The sequence below is a fragment of the Ambystoma mexicanum genome, chromosome 2q (assembly GCF_040938575.1).
Source record: "Ambystoma mexicanum isolate Mex_15411 chromosome 2q, UKY_AmexF1_1, whole genome shotgun sequence".
Lineage (NCBI taxonomy): Eukaryota > Metazoa > Chordata > Amphibia > Caudata > Ambystomatidae > Ambystoma > Ambystoma mexicanum.
In genome coordinates, this window is record NC_090924.1 from 319,299,915 (window position 1) to 319,322,750 (window position 22,836).

The window sequence follows — 22,836 nt, forward strand, 5'->3', positions numbered from 1 at the left end:
TCTTAATAAACCCACTCTTGATCCTGCTGTGCCATCTAATGTCTGCCCAATTTCCCTTCTTCTGTTTCTGTCTAAGCGTCTTGAATCATTGGTGTCGCCCCTACTTTTGACTTTTCTGGAATATTCTAATTTTTAAGACCCTGTTCAGTCTGGGTTCAGTCTGGGTAGGGGCCCTGAGAGTATACTGGTCGCCGTCCAGGATGACATGGCCAGGCAGGTTGACCCAGGTGGAGTGGGCGCCCTATACTGCTTGATCTTTCAGCGTTGTTTGATACGATTGACCACTCCATCTTGTTGTCTGGCCCAATTTGGTATATCTGGGCAAGTGCTGGCCTGGTTCACGTCATTCCTGGAGGACCATACTCAGACCCTCTCTATGCCACCTTTCCTCTCTGATTCTTGTCACCTCAATTGTGGAGTCCCTCAAGGCTCCTCCTTATCCCCAATCTTATTTAACATCTATATCTGGGCCCTTGTATGTATGGTCCGCTCCTTCGGTGTCAGATGCTACTCATGTGCGGACGACATCCAGATTTTGATTAGATTAGACCTTGATCAGGCTGAGGTGTCGTCACGCTTGAGGGAGTGTCTGGCGGCCGTGGGAGAATGGATGAACTGCAATTGGCTCAAATTGAATGGTGATAAGACTGAGGTGACGGTGGTGGGCTGTCCCCCTGATCCTACACTTTGGGTGTCCTCCTTCTGGCCTGTTTCTCTGGGTCCCTTACCTGTTCCAGTGTGCAAGGTGAAAAATCTAGCGCTTATCCTCTCAGCTACACTTAGTATGGACAAACAGATTACCGCAGTCTGTGAAGCTGGTCATTTCCAGTATAAGATTCTTAGCAAGGTTCTCCCTATGATTCCTTTCTCACTTCGTCCCCCGGTGGTGGCCGCATTCGTGCTATCACGCTTAGATTACTGCAACTCACTATAGCTGGTCCAACCTAAGGGTCAGATACAACGTCTACAGCGTTTGCAGAATCTTGCAGCACAGGTTGCTACTGGCTCCCCTTTTGGTGCACATATTACTCCGGTGCTCCAAGCTCTTCACTGGTTACCAGTGGCTCAACGGGTTAAGTTCAAGGGTGTTTGTATTGTTCATCGCGCCCTCCCCGACCAGGGAGCTGAGTACTTTAAAGCTAAGTTTAGTAGATATCGTCCTAGCCGGGATCTCCGCTTAGCCTCTGCAGGCTGTGTAGTGATCCCAAGATATAAATGGGGCGGTGTTGGTGGGCGAGCCTTCTCCACTGCTGCGGCATATCTGTGGAATGAACTCCCGCTAGACATAAAGAATACTTCAAACTATTTAGCCTCTAGAAGGTTGGTTAAAAACTACTTCTTCTGATACTTAGTGTTGTCTGAAGCTGTCTGTGTTATTTCTCCTAGCGTCAAGATACCCTTGGGTGACCGCACGCTTTACAAAAACGTTTAACACAAATTCGTTTTTCAAGAATAAATGTTGTCCTTGTCTTAATCTAGTCGATTTCTTTCTCCTTACTCTGGATTCTCCATAGCTTAGATGCCTGTTGTTAATTTACATAATTATCTTAATTCCCATTAGCAAACAGTGTTGTTATTGTACCAACACTGTTTTCTGAACTGCGTCATTGAATCCTAATGATAGCAATGCGAATATATTTTGTGTTTTAATGAAGCCAAATTTGCATGATCAGAGAAGTCCATTACAATAAATCCTTCCAATACAGGACCTTTCCAATATGTGCTCATGTCCCTGTCTGTCTTCTTGTAACATTATCACCCTGCCTATTTTCTTGTTACAGTCACTATCGGAAGCACATGCAAACAGTGATCCCTACATGGCTTGGATCAATGCGCTGATTGGCCGGATTTTCTGGGACTTCCTGCGAGAAAAATATTGGGCAGACCAAGTGGCCAACAAAATTCAGAAAAAGTTAAGTAAGATCAAGGTAAGGTGATTCACGGGTGATCGTCAATTGGTATCACCATTGCCACAACAAAATACATTGTTTATAACCTCGAGGCAATGACCCTGCCAGATAGCTCCCCAAATCTCAGAGACTAGCAAAGGCCATCCAAAATACTACCATGATGATTGCCACCCTGTCAGGTGGAGGCACTACATGTGGTTCTTGGAAGAATTCCTTTAATAACGGCTGCTGGCCACCTAACCAAAGAAAATCAATGAGCCTTTTGGTAACCCTTTTCATAAGAGCTCTACAAATACTAGCGATCAGGGGATTTGGGAGCAGGAATCGTTTGGCCTAATTGTAATTTGCCCCGGCTGCATGGAGAGCTTCTACCTGAACAGAGAAGGAGACTGTATGTAGTGCAGAACGTGGCAACACATAAGAGATTTTGCATTCCCCACTTTCATCACTTGGCATGCACTTTACACACATTATGATCCCATGATCCTCCAGATCATTACGCATTGTCTTAGGTGACCTACTATGCTCTAAATGGATCATGTTCGGTAACTTAGAAACTCTTTTAGTATCCAAACATTTTGGGGTGCATGTGCTAGGCCACCAAAACCTTTGCACCCATGTTTTTGGCATGTAAATCAACTATATGTGACTTCCATCATTTTTAAAATCTTGGATAAACTTGATAAATGCAATTATTAAATTCAACGCTAGTCCAATAAGAAAGTCTGTGATTTATTAAATGCGTTGGTGAAGTAGATAGTTGGCATTTGAAATCTTATGCAATCTTTCATGCAGTTATGCATGTTACATTTTGCATCCATGCACAAGGATACCACAAAAATGGGGTTATAATATTCACAATTTGTCAGATTGTAAATTTATTTTCACTAAGGAAAATAATGTGAAAACGGCATCAAAAATGACACAAAAGATTCCAAGATGGCCGCTGTTAGGAGAGCACCGTAATCAATTCTCTCCTGAACCTCGGGACCGGGAAAGCCGAATTATAGAGCGTTAAATGCCCTCCACGGGTGCATCACCCTATATAACCAAAAGTTAAACAGGAGGGGCTCCTGACTCTCCAATCCCATAAGAAAAGACTGACGTTGGACGCGGGAGGCTGCCGCAAGCTGGCCCATCCCATCAGTGGCGGATCCACCAAAGAACAAAATGAGGTGACGAGGAGGAAACATACTATAAGGCACACCCACTGCAGAGGAACCTGGCTGCCCTGAGTCGGATGATGAATCCAGCAGAGGGAAAGCAGAACCACTCCCAAGAGAGCCGGGCGTAAAGCCGCACCAAGAAAGCAATGAAGAATCCCGCAGGAAAACCCCTCGCTGGCCCGACCGCACTGATACAGCTAAAGCGGTAAACTGAGGAGGGCCCAGAGAAGCGACGGTTGGAAGAAACAACCCCAGGGGAGAGGAGGAGGATGGTTAGAACCCGCACGGGTTGTGGTCAAAGCTGAGAGATGCTGCATTTAAAACAAACCGGGAACACAGCATGAAGATCTGCGGGCCGACCATCACAGAGGAGCGTGAAACCCAAAGAGGAAAGTGCAGGGCACATAAAGGCCCCCGGAAACAACAAGAGAAGTGGAAAACCTCTAAGAGCAAGCAGTCAGACCTTATAAGGCCTCTGATCAAAGCGAACTAGCCAGGCGGCAAAATTCTTTCAGAACGTACTGGCATACATCCTGATTTACGGCTGGTCCGAGCGCCCAGCAACATAGACAAGCTCCATAAAAAGGAAAGTGATCAGGCCACGATCAAGCCCACTACATCAAGTGAGCCCTGGACGCCCGGGACTGCATTGCATAAACCAATTCCCCTTGCATAGTTTACAAAGGGGAAACATCTGGTAATTTAAACTCCCAGAGGAGGTACAGGGGAGGAGGAGGAACTCTCCTGGAGAAGCGGCGGTGACCGGAGGAGCGTCAACATGTCCAAAACCAGGGGAAAAGAACCACCACCGCCATTGAAAGGAGCTAAGAAACCCCAAGAAGGCAATTTACAGAAGATGTAGAGTAAGGACCTGACCTCCCCCCAAGGCACGCAGCAGAGCCAGAAACAAACGGCGCACGAGGGGCCACATCTCCTTGAAGAACAAGAGCTAATGGTAACCCAGTCATTCCTAAAACAATACTTCAATGATTTTGGTGACAAAATTGCTGACAAGGTCCAAAGACAAATGGAAATTATGAGAGAAGACTTGGCGATCGCTCTGCAGGACATCAAAAGGGACATGAGTAAAATGCAAGAAAGAGTGGATACCAACGAGAGAGCAATTCAAGGACTCACTGAAGAGTCAAGAAGGACGAAAACCTTAGTGAAACAGCTGGCAAATGTGACCCACAATCTCGAACTGCAGGGAGAAGATCTAGAAAACAGGTCCAGGAGGTCGAACATAAGAATGAAATGCCTCCCCGAGGAGATCCCAGACAAGGACCTCGAAGGGGCGATTAAAACTATTTTTGGGGACCTACTGGAAGCGGAGGAAACGCCAGATGTGAGAATAGACAGAGTCCACAGAGTGGGCCCCCGTAGATCAGTCCCAGGGGTAAGACCAAGGGACGTCATAGCTGCCATCCACGACTGTACAGCAAAAGAAGAGATTCTGCAAAGCGCTAGGAAGGTGAAACAGTTAACGTACAATGTAACAGGTATACTACTTTTCCAAGACCTATCACAGAGGATCCTATTTAAAAGGAAAATGATGTCCCCAGTCCTGATGGTACTTAGAGAGAAGGCCGTTTGATACCGGTGGACGTTCCCTTTTGGTCTAGTCTTCAAGTGGCAGGGGAAACAACACCGGATAACATCCTGCAAAGAGGGTGCTAGAATATTAGGGATTGAAGAAGAGGACCAAAGCCAGAAGGACCCTCCCGCGAGGAGTCGGAGCAATCTCAAGAATTGGGAATGGTCGATGGTGTGTCCCAAAAGAAGTAAGAAAGGAGGATACCAACCTCAATTTAAAGGTCCTGCTACATGAACATAGTGAAAGAAGGGGGCCTGCTTCAACAAAGGATCTAAGGTGATGACTCTGTTAAAACAAATACTGTGGGGAAATTCGGGAGTAAGCCTGGGGAGGTCAAGCAACAGATCTAACCTGGATGGTCCCGGGGATGGAATCTAGAAAGGGTTTGGGAATACCCGCAGGAGCACACGATGGGCATACTATGGAATTCAATCCTCGAGAAGGCAATTTGGGGGGGCTAGAGGCCGATTGAGACCATCCAGCGAGAGGGAGTGGGGAGGGAAGGACGGAAGGGGGTGGAAGATGGGAGGGGGACGAAAGGGAGGGTTAGGAGGGAGGGTGGTCCGAACACGTCCCTATGAGAGTATGAAACTTCCAACTTCAACTCCATGACAATGGATGAACAAACTAGGTTATGTATTCTCTCCCTAAATATTAATGGGTTGAACTCCTTAGTCAAAAGGAGAAAGCTAGAAAGATAGTTACGAAGTGGAAGTCCAGACTCATGTCCAGAGCTGGGACAGGGAGAGAATGGGAATACGAGGGTACCGCCAAAACTTCCAAGCCAACGACAAGTGCAAGAGTAATGATAGCCCTGCGGAACAATATAGACCTCATGGTCACTGACGTAGAGAGGGACTTACAGGGGAGATACTTGGCCCCGAACCTAAAAGAGAGAGGGAAAGGATATACTATAGCAATAGCAATGATTTATGCTCCCAACCCGGGGCAAGACTCCTTCATCCAGAAATCATTGAGCAAATTGGAAATATTTGCTAAAGGCCCGATAATCTTATCGGGGGACTTCAAGCAGTAGGAAGGTTCTGGGGGTTCAGGGCAAACCATCGAAAGAACTTGTGGGGAAAATAGATAGGCTGGCATTAGTGGACGTCTGGAGGGAGAAGGAAGGAGACAAGGAAGGCTGCACATTGTACTCTCATGTTCACTGGTCATCATCAAGGATAGACTACATATGGGCGTCCTTTGCGCTATTGGACAGAGTATCGGAAATACAAGTGGGGGCAGTAACCTTTTCTGATCATGCTCCCTTGATCCTGACAATTAGCAGGCGGGCAGGCCCCGTAGGTTTGTGGAAATAGAGATACCCTGCTTACATGCTCAAGGGTGAGACCAAAAGGGAGGAGATCAGAAAGGGGATAGTGGCCTACTTTGGGCACAATAACTGTGGGGACCCATCAGCGCACATGAGGTGGGATGCATTCAAGGCAACAATAAGGGGAAAGATCATTGCTACAAAAGCCCAGAGACAGAGAGATTAGCCGGCGCAAAAAAGTACTGAACAGAAAACTGAACGGGGTAATGGCCAGAATGGGGGTGGCGGGCAGCGGGGAAACTAGAAGGGAATATAGATCCATTAAAGGCCAATTGGATATAATCCAGACCAGAGCAGCAGAATATTCCCTATTATTAATCAAACAAAAATACAATTTCAAGGCAAATAAAATCGGTAGGCTTCTAGCTAGGATGTTGAGAAGACCAGAATTATACTAAAAATTAGAATGTAAGGGTGGCACACGAGCACGAATACAGAGGACATAGCACAAGAATTTTCAGAATTTTACACTGAATTATACACCTCTGAAAACCTATCGGAGCAGTTACAGGAGGGACACATAGATGAGTATCCTACAACAAAAATAACAGACCAGGAGAGGGAAGCTCTTGAGCAAAGCATTACCACTGAGGAGATGCGCAGAGCTATATGCTTGCTGCCCCTCGACAAGTCACCAGGCCCGGATGGATTTATCTCAGAGTTCTACAGGTCATTTCGGGAAATCTTAATACCATTCCTATTATCCCTCTTTAACGAAGTTGCCAAAGGGGAGCAAATTACCCCATCCATGGAAGAGGTGAAGGTGGTCTTTATCCCTAAGGAGGGCAAAGACCCACTAGGTGCGAATCATATAGGCCGATCACATTAATCAATGTGGACACTAAGATTTATATGAAAGTCCTAGCGAATTACCTAGATCAAATTCTACCAGCCATCATCAGCACAGACCAATCCGGCTTTATTAGGGGCAGACAAACGAGTGACAACACAAAACATCCCAGCCCTCCTAGTTGCCCTAGATGCCGAAAAGGACTTTGATAGGGTAGAATGGCAATTTCTCTTCATCACTATAGGGAAGATGGGATTTGGGGATACATTCCTGGCAAGAATCAAGGCTAACTATAAGAACTCATCCCTAGGCTTAGCAATAAATGGTCAGTTAACTGAGGCCATAAAGGTACGAAGGGGGACAAAACAGGAATGCCCTCTCTCTCCATTGCTCTACGCAATATACTTGGAGCCTCTACTGGTGGCAGTGAGAAGTAATAATGATATAGCAGGTGACCCATTTGGAGGAAGGGTACACAAAATAACTGCTTTTGCAGATGATATGTTGTTGTCTTTGACTGATCTTGCACCCTCCCTCAGAGCCTTGGAGACAGAGATGCAGCAGTTTGGGCTAGTGTCGGGTTTGTAAATAAACACCCACACATCAGAGGTCCTGAACATGACGGTTCAGACAGAAATAGAAAGAGAAATCTGAACAGAGCTTCCGTACAAATGGACAGTGAAGACCATAACTTACTTGGGGATTAAACTGACGAGAACGCAAGTGGATCTGTTTAGGGCCAACTATCCCCTTTGTTAGAGACGATAAAGAACAAACGGGTAGACTGGGGCCCTCTAACAGTGACATGGCTAGGCAGAATTAGCGTTATCAAGATGGTCTTTCTTCCCCAACTCTTATACTACTTCATGACCCTTCCAATACAACTTCCTGTATCGTTCTTCAGAGCGATCCTAAAATACACTGGAAGATTCATTTGGAACCACAAACACTGAAGTATAGCGGAAGGGTTATGATGATGCCATGGGAGAAGTGCCGAATGGAGGAACCAGACTTTAAGGTATACTTCTTGGCGGCCGAGTTTAGAGTGATCAGAGATTGGCTGAGAGACTATCGGAACAAGGTATGGAGGGCAATGGACAGGGCGGTAGTGGAGGAAAACCTAGAGGAGGTACTATGGAAACCCAAGGAAGATAGACCGACAAATATGTACTGCAGCAAACTAACAGCAGTAGAAGGGCAATCCTGGGACGAGATAATAAAGCGGGCTAAAATTACCACTTTCCCTTCACCACTTACACCAATTTTTGGAAACCCGTAATTCTCTCGGGGGAGGTATGGAATGGGATTTAGTCAATGGAGGGAGGGTGCCGCAAGATCTGAGACATGTGTGAAGGCACTGAGATTAAATCCTGCATCAAGTGCAAGGCTGACTTTGCAGTGGGAGAAGGGGAGGGGTTCAGATACACTCAGTTAAGGCATTGGCTAATGCACCCGGCTATGTAAGAAGCAGCAACACGATCCCTAACACCATTAGAGAAATGTTAATTGACAGACCCAAGGGACAAACAGGTTGTGGGAGCAATTTACAAATATACCAAACAGGGGGATGACCCAGCGGTAAGGAGATACATGGCGAACTGGGAAGGGGCAGCAGGTCAATTGATAGGGCAGACAGAGTGGCAGAGTGTGTGGGCCAGTATTCCTAAACTTGCGAGGTCTATACAAATCCAGGAGATAAGGGAGAAACCTGTGACTCAACGGCACCTAACCCCCGATAAAATACATATATTTTATCCCGCAGTATCTAAATTATGCTGGCGGGAATGTGGAATGGATGGAACCTGGAGCCATATGTGGTGGGACTACCCACGTATTCAAACATTCTGGGGAGTAATCCAAGAGACAATAGTTGAAACACTAAGGTTGAAATGGGTGGGCAATAGAGGCCTGGCAATGGTAGGATTGGGAGATCTACTGGACGAATTGCCAAGGAAGGCCCCTCCTACTGAACATGAATGGGTGGGTAAAGTGTGCAATTTGTGGGACTAGAATGGATCTCTGATTCGCTACAAGGAGATCACCAAGGGTTTGTGTCAGACTAGTCGCTGGTGCTGGGACTTCTACAGAAGGGTGCCAGGGGGGCTTGGTGTCCGCGGAGCATGAGACTTTTGGGACTACTGTGAACTTCTTCCCTTTGATTTGCTCATTGAAAGAAGATACCCCATTGTCCCAATGGGTCTCTGTATATAAAAGGGGGAGGACGTGCTGGAATGGAAAGGACAAGGGACATTCCAAGGAACTGTTTCAGACTGACAGGGGAGGAGTTTGGGGGGAATACAAATAATTTCATGTTGAAATGTTTGAACATGTAAATAAAAAAGTTACATGGAGAAAAAAAATGACCCAAAAGTTAATTGACAAAGAGTACCCTTTAACGTTGATTCTGCAACCAACAAAGCACAAGAGTTACAAAGGTCAGCCTGCTTGAAATGAAGACCCTCAACAAAAGATGCTGAAAGAGTAGTAATGGTAACCAGGTACATATAGCATCTCCTATATTTCTTTTTCACTGGACCCAATGCTAGTCCTGATGACAGCAGTCGATCGTGGAGATGCCTTCCCCTTGGGAAACTGTAAGATCATACCTCACTCTTTCTTGCTATGATCTGCTGTAGAAGCGGTGCTGGCTGGTGACTTCTTTCACCGGATGGTTTTCTAGAAATGTCCCATTAATGAGTCGGAGAGAACGAGAATAGTGAGGGAGGCCAAACCAACAAAGATGGATTCGGAACAGTTCTTGCCGGTAAAAACATTTAAAATAATGCAGATAATTGTCCATTTAAGAGCGTGTTTTTGGTAGAATAATTGGGTAAAAGCCATACACTTTACAATCAGTGTATAACACTTGAAACACGTCATTAGATGCCAAATATTGCCACTGTAGGAAGCATGTTCATGCTGACTGTGACAATATGGGCCAACATTTCCCCTGTAAGAACATACTCATGTTGGCTATGCCTAATAATGCCACTATCGACACTGCAAGATTACATGCCTATGCTAATTCTGCCAATATAGGCCACAGGAATTACCTTTTGCAACATGTTGCCTCGCCGCCAGTTTGCAAAATATTCCAGGATCGAAATTGCTGGCAGCATTTGAGCCCCCTCCCCTGCACAGAACGTCCCCTTCAACACTGGCATCAGAAACCTCTGTTGCCTCTGATGCCACGCACGCATACATTTGGTCACTAAGTGCATACACATGCATGCATGTGCACACACACATTCAGACACACATTCTCAATAAACTCAAGATGTTTTTTTTTTTAACATGCCTGCTCTGCTGTTTTGGGTTATACAGCAACAGGAAGCAGGAATCCAGAGGAATGTTGATTGACAATTCCCTACTTAGTTTCTGCCTCCAGCATTGCCCATAGGAATACACAAGCAGAGAGCCCTAATAGATGCCTTTTTGTGTTCCTATTGGCCAGGTACTCTAGCTTCCCCTAATGCATGCAGAGACACCGGCATAAGATCTCCACTTGGGAGAGCGCCACAAAAGAGGGCTTGATCACTGCCAATTTGTTTGGCCACGCTCTGCATTAATTGTCTTATCTGCCAGAATTGGCAGCACTTAGCCCTAAAATGCATCTGTTCACAATGGGCACTCTAGAAAAACCATTGTTAATAACGATATCAGATTTGCATATCTAGCGCTTCATCACAAATTGCTTTTACTATGTAGCTGCTATTATATCCCAATTAATCAAGCTTAAAAGGAATAAAGTTGGAGTCATCTCGACTGGGAGTCTGGATCCTGCCACATATCAGAAGTGAGATCTTAACATATGAATCATGCATATGTGGTTGAATAGACTATAGGTTTGTTACAGGAGCGAGAGTAATCAATGATGAATTTTCTGTTGGCACGCTCATGGGAACAGCATGTGTGAATCATGGTCCTCTACTCAACATATGCGGTGCACGAAATGTAAATATATGTGGTCCTATATATGACAAATAAATAGGAAGCTGTTGAAGTCAGCCCTTATTCGTCCATAACTCTTTATGTCCCCTGGTCTGTTTTCTAACAATGATTTCTAGAGATGGCACTATTAATAGTCAAATGCCATAAAAATGCATTATAATAGGAGATAAAGGGCTTCATTACAAGTTTGATGGTATCTCAGCAGTAAATCCGCCGAGATACCGCACAATGGAATTACCGTTACTGCCACTTGGTCTGGTGGTATTACCGCTGGATTACAAGGGTTGGTAGGCAGCGTTAGTCCCCATAGGACTCCTCCATGGGAGATTTCCGCTGTATTAAATCCAGCGGTGATTTCGCTGAAATTGCAGTTTTTTGTCAGAAAGGTGGCAGCTTTACCTCCATCTCTTAGCTGGAGGTGAATCCTCCAGGTCTCGGCCAAACTCCTAGTTGGGTAGTACAGTAAAGCGGCGGTAACAGTTGTGCTGCTGCATTTTGTTACCACACCACCCAACTTATAACGAGCCCAATGCCAAAATAAAATAAGGGATCACAAGCTAAGACCAACAAGCATTTGCGAAGCCAAAGGTTTTGGCTCTTGTATTGAATTAGATAGTCAATTGCCAGACACTGCACTAATATGCTCAGGTGCAAGCACCATTTGTCAGCTTTTGCCATTTATGGGCAGGTAGTGCTATTATGTCAGTTCTTGGAAAATGAAGATTCCACAAAAGCCAAAACTGCAGGCTTTGCCAGTGCGTGTTACCTGTGAGAGGTAATTGTATCGGTCTCTCCGTGCTTTAATGAAAGGCATTCATGTCCAGCTTCCAGAATAGCTGTCATAGGCTATAACGTTTTTTTTTCTTCTTCCTTTCTGCTTCTTTTTCTTTTTATTCATAGCTTTTCTAATGCAATAGAATATGGGCCTCGTTAAGCATTCGGGAGTGTACTGTTAACACCACTTTTTTGGGTGGCAACAGAATTACCACCACTTTAGCTGCACCACTGATTTCTACGTTTGTCCTTGAAGTGGCGTATTTACCTCCTAGATGCTCTTCCACTTCAAGGCCAAAAATAGGCAGATTTACCGAGGTGGAATTACTGCTTGCGGTAGATCTGCCAAAAGCCCCATTAGTCTAAAGGACTCCAAAAAAAGGGTCTATCACCTCCTTCCCACCCCTAGAAATCCTGCTGTACATTTGTGAAACCGAGTGGCAGTAACAGTAAACTACTTTGGTCGAAATGTAATGGTAAAATTACAGAATTACCACTAAACTAAATTAAGAACCTTTAACAGTAACTCTGTGATTTTGCTGCGAAATTACTGCTAAACCTGTTTACCATTACTGCCACTCAGTCCTATGAATTTACTGCAGGATTACGAAGCAGTGTTAGCCCCCTTTTTTGGAAGTCATAGGACTCCAAGGGGACTTTGGCAGTCTTGGGAGGATAGCTCAGGGGCAACATGCTCGCCTTGGAAAAAAGACGACTCTGCGCTTAGAAATCTCTGGGTATTAAGCACTTTATAAATAACCTATCATATCATATCATTTACCGTGAGTGGTAATTCCACTTTGGTAAATCAGCCCATTTTTGGCCTTGAAGAGGAGGGCTTACCTCCGGCATCTTCACCATCTGGTGCCTAGAAACACACGTGCGTAGGCGCCATCCAAATGTCCAATAAAGGACAAACTTAGAATTCGAAGGAGCAGTATTTTGGCAGTTGTTCCAATGCCACCAGAAAAGTGTCACTCACGGAATGACTGCCACTTGTGTACTGCCCCGCCGATCTCAATATGATGCTTTTTTCCTTGTCCCATTCCAAGCTGCAGCTGCCTGGTGCATAAACAGACACAATTCAGCAGTAAAAGGTGCATTTTTCCTCTTTCGGTTGATGTGTCTGTTCTAGTCGTGATGTGTTGCAGCTGATGTTACGGATGAATGTTTTTTCTTTGCACACCTTTAATAACAGGCACAACATAAAACATTGTAGGGTGCTCACTAGCCAGGTCTTTGTTTTTTTTAAACTGGCTCAAATCTCAAACTAAACTTGATTCTGCAAGTTCATGTTTTTTGTGAACACTGCTAGTATGTCTGACAAACGGATTTGATGCATGCTTGCTATGCAGTCGTTTGTGTTTCTTGTTGGATATTGAAAGGTTTGCATGTGTTTCCTAGATTACAAGAATTGTGTGGAGAATTAGGATAGCTAGGGGTGCCCACATCTATGCTGGCGTACCATACCCTGGGAGATAGAACCAAATCGTACAAATCTTACAAAATCTGAGCCCTTGCAGGACAAGGCTGCTGTGATGTGTGACGCAGGTGCGTAGGAAAGGCTGCCCAACGAAACATAGCCTGTTTGCTATGCCCACACCTATAGGAACCGAGGCACGGACCCTCTGTGACAAAGCTTTCATAGGACAAGGCTGTGGTGTTGAGCGATGCAGGTGTTTGGCGGCGAAGGGGATGCAGTGCAGACAGTGAGCACGGACGACTCGCCCTCCTGTCTGCGGCTGCCAGGTACAAAGTTGCGGGGAGAGTTCAGCTTGCTTTACTACACGTAAACCTGGTGCCCCCTTCTCACTGTTGCACTCGCACTGTTGTTTCCTCTGGGACCTGTTCCTGTCACCGTCTGCCCCCTGTCCACCTCCACTTTGCCCCCTCGCAATCCATGATCGTGTGCGGTCACTCGCGCCTTAGGCCACGCTTGCTCCCTCTCATGTTAGGCCCTCTCTACTGGGGCTGCCTGCGCTCACTTGCATTCTAGGACTATGTTCGCTCTCTCATGATCTTGGACACATACATTCCCATGCAACCCTAGACTTCATGCGCTACCTGCTTCCTAGGCTGCATGCATTCCCATGCTTTCCTTGATCACATTCACTCACCGCACCCTTGGCCATATGCATTCCTGTGCATTCCTTGATAGCGTGCGCTCCTCGCTTCCTAGACCGTATGGGTCCCCTAATTTTTTCTTGATCGCGTTCACGTGCGCTCCTCACTTCCTAGGCTGTGTGCGTTCCCGCGCATTCCTTGATTGCATGGACTCCTTGCCTACTTGGCTGCGGCCTGTCCCGCGCATCCCCTGACTGCATGCGCTCCCTTATGTTTGGGCCGCATGTGTCCCTCGATTTCCTTGATCGCATGTGCTACTCACATCCTGGGCCACCTATGTTCCCGTGCATCCCTTGATCGCGTGGGCTCCTCGCATCCTTGGCTGTGTACGTTCCTGTGCATTCCCTGACTGCGGTGCTCCATTGCGCGTAGGCTACGTGCACTCCCTCCCAACTCTGGGCCTTCTTCTCCACCTGCTGCGCACTCTCTGCTTCCCCTGTAGCCCTTCCTTCCCCCTCTTCACCCCCTTCACCTGACCTACTGTTTTCTCTGTGATTTTGTTCTCCATGGTTTGCTGTTTTCTTTCCCTCTAGGTTCCCTTAGTAGTTGTCCTTCCTTGGATTGTTTGCTGTTTTCTTTCCTTCTAGTTTGCCTGCTGTTTTTCTTTCCCTCTAGGTTGTTTGCTGTTTTCTTTGCCACTAGGTTCCATTGGTAGTTGTCCACCTGCCTTGTGTTGTTTTTTCTATTCATGGTTGCTTGCCTACATTGTACTGCCTGCATCCTTTCTGTTCTTTCTTTTCTAGGTTCCCCGATTGATTGCTCTTTCTTTGTGCATTTTGTAACTCCTGGTTGTTTGTTTCACTGTTTCCCTGCTGTTCATTCCTTTCTAGGTTCCCTGGTTGTTTGCTGTCTGGACGGTTGTCTCTTGGTTGTTTGCATCATTTTATTGCCTACATCTTGCTGTTCTTTCCTTCTTTCAGGTTCCCTGTTTGATTGTTCTATTTTCTAGCAGCATTTTGCTCTTGTTTGCTTGTCTATATTTGTATCTGATTACGGTCATTCTGTTTTCCACTTTGTGCCCTCCTCCTTCTGTGTCCTCCCCTCATTCTAGTGTCCCCCCTTCCTGCCTGCTCCCTTGCCCACCCCTCAACCCCCACTCTCCATTCACCTTTTTCCCAAACTCTGCCCTCTGCACCCTCTATCGTGCTCTTGGTCTCTCCTATCGTCTCGAACTGTTTCTCTATTGACTATCCTATCCGTCTGACTAGGTCTGGTAGGAAGAAGTTCAAGAGGGATATCCTGATCTCCAACCCAAGCCTCCCTATTGCTGATACCTACACCAGTGCTCCCTCCAGACATACCCTTACCGACATCCTCTTTGTCATTCCGTTTCCATGCCTATGGACCCTCTGTATGGTCTATGTTCTTTCTCCTTTTTTCTCTTCACCAATTAATGGTGGCACCCGGTGGGAGGCCCTCCTGGCCCCCTTTCACTCCTCCAAGACCATCATTAATATTTACCTAAATGGGACTGTCTTGGACAAAGGCCCTCACGCCAACCTCCTCCTTTTTGATAGACACTCCCCACGCCTTCCTTTCCTCTCCTGCTATCCCTTCTTTCCCTTCTTTGTCTCCTCTGCCTCGCTCCCCCTCAGCCACTTCTACGGCTGCCCGTGCCGCTTCTCCAGCCACCCTGTCGCCTCTTCCTTTTGCCACCCTTCTGGCACCCACCTCCTCTTCCTTGGCTACCTTGCCCTCTCCTCCTTCCTCCTCTTCCCACCATCCATCACTTCCTCAGGGCATACCTCTGATGTGTACCCCTCCACAGAAGTCTTTCAAAGGTGGCAACCTGCTCCATATTGCCACTCTCAACTCTTACTCAGCTGTCAAACACTCCACTGACATCTGCCGTCTCCTGGAAGAACTCAATCTGGATGTCCGTGGTCTGACCGAGACCTGGTTCACGCCCAGCTCTCTTACAAGCTTTGACACTCTCCTTCCTGATGGCTACAAGATCCTCTCCAAGCCCAGAGCCAACCGCCCCAGTGGGGTTGTAGCCTTGATCTTCCCGCAGTGGATCCCTTCTTCTGTCATTCCTACGCAGGACTACTCCTCGTTTGAATGCCTGGTCTGCAGGCTCTCTCTATCCTGGCCATTCTCTGACTGTGGCCACAATCTACCAGCCGCCTGGCCAGGTAGCCACCTTCCTCTCTGAGTGGGTGGATATCTCCTCCTCTCACCTCACCTCTATCTCTCAACTTCTCCGCAGAGACCTTAACATCCACCTGAATGCTTCTTGTCCTTCTGCAGGACACTTTCGCAACCTCTGTGACTCCCTCTGTCTCTCTAATCTTCCCCCTGGCCTGGCCCACTCTGCAGGGCACACTCTGGATGTTCTGATCTCCTCAGACCTCCCCCTCCTCAACTCTCTCACCACTCCTCTCTCCTGGAGTGACCACTTTCTCCTTTCCTCCCCTCTCTCTCTCTCTCTACCTCCCAGGCCAAGCCGATCCCAGCACTGCCACCTACCTTCTCGGTCATTCGACCCATTAAGCATGTGTCAGTTGAGGCTTTCATTGCTGCTTTCTCCCCTCCTTCTGAACCTTTAGCTGACTCACCTCCTGACACAGTCCTCTCTAACCTCCATCTTTATATCTCTGACACTCTTGGTGTACTTGCCCCTGTCATGAGGATCTGCTTGAAGTGTAAATCCAATGCAACTCTTGGTACAACTCAGACCTCATCACCCTGAAATGTAAGTGCAGGGTGGCTGAGAGGAAGCGGAAGGCTACTGGTGCACCCTCTGACAAACTGGCCTGCTGCCTGCTCCAAAGACATTACAGACTCTCTGTCCTCGTCAAGAAGAGAGCCCACACCCAAGCCCACGTTTCTGTGGCATCTAACAACTCGGCCAAACTCTTCCAAATATGGAAGGAGCTGGCCAGCCCTGCTGCAATCTCTACCTCTCCTGTCCCTTGAAAGGCCCCCTGCAGGGCCTGGCCCTCTCATTTCATCACTAAAACTCAGGACATCCTGTCCACCCTCTCTTCCTCCTCCTCTTCTACGCATGGCCCGCCTGTGGCCTCCTCTCCTCCTACCTTCTCTTCCTGTCCATTGTTCACCCCAGACAATGTTTCTAGACAAGACTGATCTATGAACGTCTCATGAAAACAGGTTCTTCACTGTTCCAAATCCATCAAGGAGCACATCGATACTCTTGGTCAGGCCGTGGCTGATTTCTGCAATCACTCTTTTGCCACTGGAACTTTCCCCTCCTCCTCAAGGACACCCTTGTGCACCCCCTCCACAAGAAGCCCTCATCCAAACCTTCCTCTTTGGCTAACTATCGCCCGATCTCTATCACTCCTTTCCTGGGAAAACTCTTGGAAAAGTGGGCCACCTCCTAGCTTAACCTCACACCAAATCTGTTGGTTGTCTCCACGACCATCAGTCTGGCTTCAGAGCGCCCAGAAGCACAGAAACTGCTTTCCTGAACATCCATGAAGACCTGCTCTCCAACCTTGACTCTAACCTTACTTCTGTTCTCATTCTCCTTGATCCTTCTTCTGTTTTCGACACAGTTAGCAATGCCATCCTGCTCAAGTTCCTCTGTGATAACCTGGGTATCACTGATGAGGCCCTGACGTGGCTGACCTTCTTTCTCGCTGACCAATCCTCTCAGGTCCAACTGGGGTTCTTCCTCTCTTCTATTTCTTTCTCTACCTGCGGTGTTCCCCAGAGGTCTAACCTCTCTAACCTCTCTCTCTGGCTGTTCAACCAATACCTGGCTCCTCTCGCTCCAATTTTCAATGTTATGCGGATGACTTTTAGGCTCCCCTCACCGCCTCTACTCCTTCTCTCATTCCTGACTGTCTGTCTGCAATTCAGGAGTGGTGTGCCACTAATGATCTCTGCCTCAATGCCAGTAAGACGGAGATCCTCCTCATTGGAACACCAGCTCTTTCCTTTCCTCTCTCTCTAGGACCGTCCACTCTGGGTCCTCTTCCTACTTCTACCTGCGAGGCTAAGACCCTTGGGGTCATCTTCGATTCCACCCTCTCCTTCTCTCCTCACATGTCTGACGTCTCTAAGAAGTCAAACTATCAGTTGCACCTCCTCTGAAGTATTCTTCCCTTCTTCACTTTCCCCCAGAAGCTCACTGTCTCGAGAGCTCTGGTCCCCTCAAGGCTGGACTACTGCAACAGCCTCTTTCTAAATCTTCCTGCCTCTACTCTATACAACTCATCCAGAACAGGATTGCGAGACTTGTCCTTGGCCTCAAGCCCACGGATCGTATCTCTCCAGCTCTGAAATTGCTTCATTGGCTCCCAGTGGCGGCAAGGATCAAGTTCAAGACCCTATGCATTGTCCTCAAGTCTTTCTAGGGCCTGGGTCCGCACTACCTCCAACCCACTCTTCCTAGATATCTCCCGTTTTGAGCTCTGCACTCATCTACCTCCAACTCTCTGAGGGTCAGTCGCTTTTCCAAGCAGAGAGTTGGGGGCAGATCTCTTTCTTCGGCTGGGCCTCCCTCTGCAACAGCCTCCCTGCCTCTCTCAAGTTTGAGCAGAACCATTTTAGGTTCTGGAAGCAACTCAAGACTTTCCTCTTTGCTTCCGCTTTCTCTCTTCCTCTCTCCTGCTGATGACCCATCTGTTCCACGCACCTGGTCACCTGGCCACCCTATGAAATTGGGTCCAAGTCCCTGCCTGTCCAGTTGCACCTTGCACTGCCTCTTTGTCCCCCTAGCACTTGTGGTCTGTATCTGTAACCCTACAGTCCACCTACTCTCTGCACTTATTAGCCATCCGCTGGCTGCACCCTCTGATTACTTACACTTAGCCACCCATTGGCTGCACTCTTCTACCTGCACTTTTCCCGTCCCCTCCCTTTTGCACTTCTCCACTCCCCCCTCCCTGCGCTTGCACCATATGAATGACACAAGGCCTAGTAAGATCGTTGTTTTGTCCTCCCTTTGTTTCCCCCTCCTTGTCTTGTCGCACATAGAAACAATTGTGTACAGGAATGTTATAAATGCCATATCATATGTTAATGGTAAAGGATATTTGTATCGTGCACTATCACCATCGGAGTGGTCCCCTGGCCCTCTGGCGGATCAGAAAAGGAAAGGAGGTGTGGTGCATTAGTAGGACCGAGCGGGAAATGTTCAAGAGAGCAGTGATGTGCTGTTGGCAGCTTCAGTTTGGTTAACACCGTTCACTGAGCTTAGATATGCTTTTCAGTTGGTAGCCGCCGTGTTCTGTTGTGCAAAGCTATGTGTGATTTGTTTTGTTGTTGCAGTGTAGTGAAGTTTTTGCAGTTTGCTGTGCTTTAGGGTTGTGGTTGTGTTTGTTTAGAGTTTGAGAGTCATATGCAGAGGGGTGATATTGTTAGAGGGTTGGTTATTGGCCTCACTATCTAGATCTGATACGTGCTAATTTCCAAGTTATTTCTCGATGTGGTGCATGAGAATCTCCCCATTTCTACCTAGATCCATCCCTTTGGTAATATTCACAATCGTGTCTAGAAGCGATGCAAGCCAATATTTACAATCCTATTGAGAAGTGATGCAAGTTAATATTCACAATTCTATCTAAATGTGGCAATGGTTAGTATTCATAATTCTGTCTAAATGCGGCAATGGTTAATATTAACAATTATATCTAAATACAGCAGTTGCTATCATTCACAAACCTGTCTGTCAAAAACCTTACGCAAGAACTCAATGATATTATATCATATCAATACTCAGAGCCATGCTTACTAAGGGCATGATTTAGGACTTGGTAAAGAGTTTCGTTCTTAGACTTTTGTCTGTGATGCCATCTAAAAAAATATCTGTGCAATTGTACTGTTGTCCCTAAAGCGGTGCATATTTAACGTCTGCTTTATTGAAATTTGTGGTTACTGTACGCACGTTCCACCTAATGTGGCTGTCTCACTAGGAAGCCCATTTCACTCTTAAATTTATCAGGTGAGTGTACATTTCTGAAACCTTTAAGTTAAAAGGCCAAGTGAAGAAACGATTTAGTCTAATTGATATTTGTTTGTCCCGCTATAAAACAAAAGCTTGCAGCACTCCTACTTTTTAATCTGTTAGGCCAAACCTTTTGGCTTTGTCGATGCTTGTTTTTAACAGGACCTCTGTGCAAGAAACAGACAAAATCCTATGGCTGAAGGCACAATTGTTAAGACCTTTTTTATTACACTTGTAGAACAGTTACACAGTAAATTAAGCCATTAACACTGAGCAGATTGCTTAGAAATAACACCAGCAGTCCGTTGTTTGATGTTACTGCTTAATAGAGGTAGCTCAAAGAGATCTCAAAAGGATGCGTTTCGGGCTGGAAGGGGTACGCAGTGGGTCAAAATGGCTATAGGGATCAGCATGTTCATGGGCAGTCAATGTGTGGAAAAATAACCAAGCAACACGCAGTAGCGGTGTATCCCTCCTCACATGCCATCTCTCTCCTAGCTGTACTCACATGCAATAGTTTCGGCTTATAGGTGGCGCAGTAGACATTTAGGTTTCTAGTATGGCATGGTATTGTTTCTTTATAAGCAATAAAGAGGCAATTTCAGGAAGTGGGGATTCTTAAGGCGCTGCAGCTTTCCTTGCATAGGAGCTGCAGGATGTGTTGCCAGAGGTGACAGCTTGAAGGGTACGCTGCAGAGTGCTGGATCATTAGGCAGGCGTCTCATCATTCCATCTGCCCCATAAATCAGAAGATGAAGATGCATCATCACCCACAGACCTCATCTTTAGCTTCAGAGTCTCATCACAGTAAAGGAATGGGCTGTCACAGGATACAGAGACATGATGAGTCACTGCCAGGCTGTGCAGATGGCCCGCCACCTTGGGCCGCCTACTCGCACCAGCCTGAGAGGGATTCGGAGATCCTAGGTAGCTGCATTTCAGATGAGAGCTGGTTAGCTATCACTTGCTTCTTTCCCCACAAGTCGCTGCACTGAGCATTCTCGTAGTTCACACAAGTCCTGCCAGTGCTTTAAGTGGGATGAGAAATTGAGGGGGGCTCTGACAAGAAAGTGTGGCCTAACATATATGCGTGTGGCCTAATGTGGCAGGGCCAGGCTTCCTGATCAAAATTGCATTGGCAGTTATGTTTGTAGATAATGTGTGTGCTCTTTGCACTGATGACCCAAAAGGGTCTCAGCATGGACAGTGTTATGCTTAATGGCATGCATCTGTTGAGGGTTTCTCCTTGGCTTCCATTATTTAAAATTACTTAAATAAACCCTTCTCCTGCCTTGCCTCTGAATTTGGTTTGTGCTGTTTTCAGCAGGTTCAAGAGTAAAAGCACAGCTGCGGGACAGGGTGCTCTTTCTCTTAGCAGATGGCTCAGACAGAGCTGGGGCTGTTTTTCACTAAAGTGGAGCTGTCATTTGTTGTACACTGTGGTCGTCTGTGGGATTGCAACTTTAAAACATCGTCAAGGCACATTATTGAAATCTGCCATGCATTTGCCAATGTCGACTCCCAATTCGGTATTAAGACATGAATTAGGGCTGATTGCGCTATCATCACGTTGGAAATGGCGCCAACTATCAGGATACGCTAAGATTTGCTTCCCACAGAAAAATTCCATGTACATGGAATTTAATGCATTGTTGAATACATCTTCTTCCTTGTCCTTCAAAACTTATCAATCAAATATGCAAAGAATATTGAATGATTTGAGTATAACAGCTGACAATATATACTTTCGTCCTGCCTTTGCAAAAAAAAGCTGTTTGAAAAGGACTGGAGATGTACGATCGAAAACATACAAGCATATAAAATATACAAAGAATATGGCGCATATCTTAAACCACGGTTTCCCAGATATGACCATGTTGTTACATTTCCATGCAATCACACGAGACAAGCTTATATATGGTTCAGATTGAATCTATTTCATACAAGAGAAAGGACAGCTAATTGGTCCAGTTACGCAGGCTCAAACACAATGAATTGCAGATTTCCTTCTTGTAATGAATCAATTGAATCAATGAAACATCTTATTCTGGAATGTCCACACTTCAAAACGGTGAGGACTAAGCGACTCTATAGGTTTGTAAATGTGGACTTTGAAGACTGTTTGCAACTATTGTGGGCACGCATGATGCAGGCCAGGTATAAACCTCTGATATATGAATTGGTAAGCTTCTGCAAACACATTGAAAAGGAGCTGTTACAGTTTAAGTAGAAATGTCATGTACGTCTCAACAATTTGTAATCTTAACGTTTTATGTAGAAACTTTAAAGATTGCTGATGTAATTTGTAATCTCAACGTTTTATGTAGAAATTTTAAAGATTGCTGATGTATGTCTCTCTTTTTTTTATGATGTTTTGTAAAGGTTCTGCAAAGGTATTTTATTTTTGTAAATGAACCAAATACAAATAAATTTTTTTAAAAAAAAACGTCGTCTTATGGCATTGTTTTCTTCTGATTCAGGGTTTGCTCACTCACCTGTGCAGGAAGGAGTGCTAACCTCTGACAGTCATTGGCATCAGAGGGAAACTCGAGCACCCCGGGACCAGGGCCGTTATGCTCTGAAATTAAGGTGGACATTTGACAATGTTTTCCGAAACAAACAGATTATCTGTTTTGTTTGTCTGAAACTCGCACTGTTAGAGCTTGTGAAAGAAACATGAATAGTCCCTTGTAATTTTTTTAGAATACAGCCGGAAGAACACAGACCTGGTGTTTGTAAGACTATAAAGAGACACAGGGACTCCTCCTCTCCATTTGTTTGTTAATTCTATGGCAAGACAGGAGGCTCATATTATGCATTACAATCTTTACTCTGAAAACACAGCAGCAAAGAAAAAACTTTTACAAACAAAAAAAGTTAAAAAAACAGAACTAAATAGAGTTCAATGTGAATGCAGGGGGTGACTCCCCAAACCATCATGGAGGACAGATCATGCCCTCCAGGAGACCAATGAGCAGGGACCCTTCTCTATATATGTCCTTTACTCCAATCCCAGCTCCTCTTTCTTTGTTGCTGACACCACAGCTAAGTCACTCTTTGTAGTTGTGTTTTGTATGTTAGTCAGTGGTAGGCCATAGCACTTTAAGGCCTTAAATTGTATCAATATAAATGTATTTGTGTATTTGTAAATAATATTAGGATGCCTTTATGGTATAAAGAAGTTTTTTCTGCTTTGGTAGCACTGCGTCTGGGAGGCCATGTGTGGCCGCTGCTCTTATTTATGTGTGGTTTTAGTGCTACAATTTTAGGGCTCGTG

General features: G+C 46.0%; 1 protein-coding gene across 2 annotated transcripts in view; it reads left to right on the forward strand.

Annotated features, from left to right (window-relative positions):
- Nucleotides 1-22,836, forward strand: part of LOC138569372 (testis-expressed protein 2-like) — a 436,050-nt gene that overhangs the window by 244,253 nt on the left and 168,961 nt on the right. For both annotated transcript variants that reach the window (XM_069647296.1, XM_069647297.1), the window contains exon 6: nt 1,782-1,928. In XM_069647296.1, the coding sequence (XP_069503397.1) occupies nt 1,782-1,928 (147 nt within the window). The remainder of the gene's footprint in view (nt 1-1,781; nt 1,929-22,836) is intronic.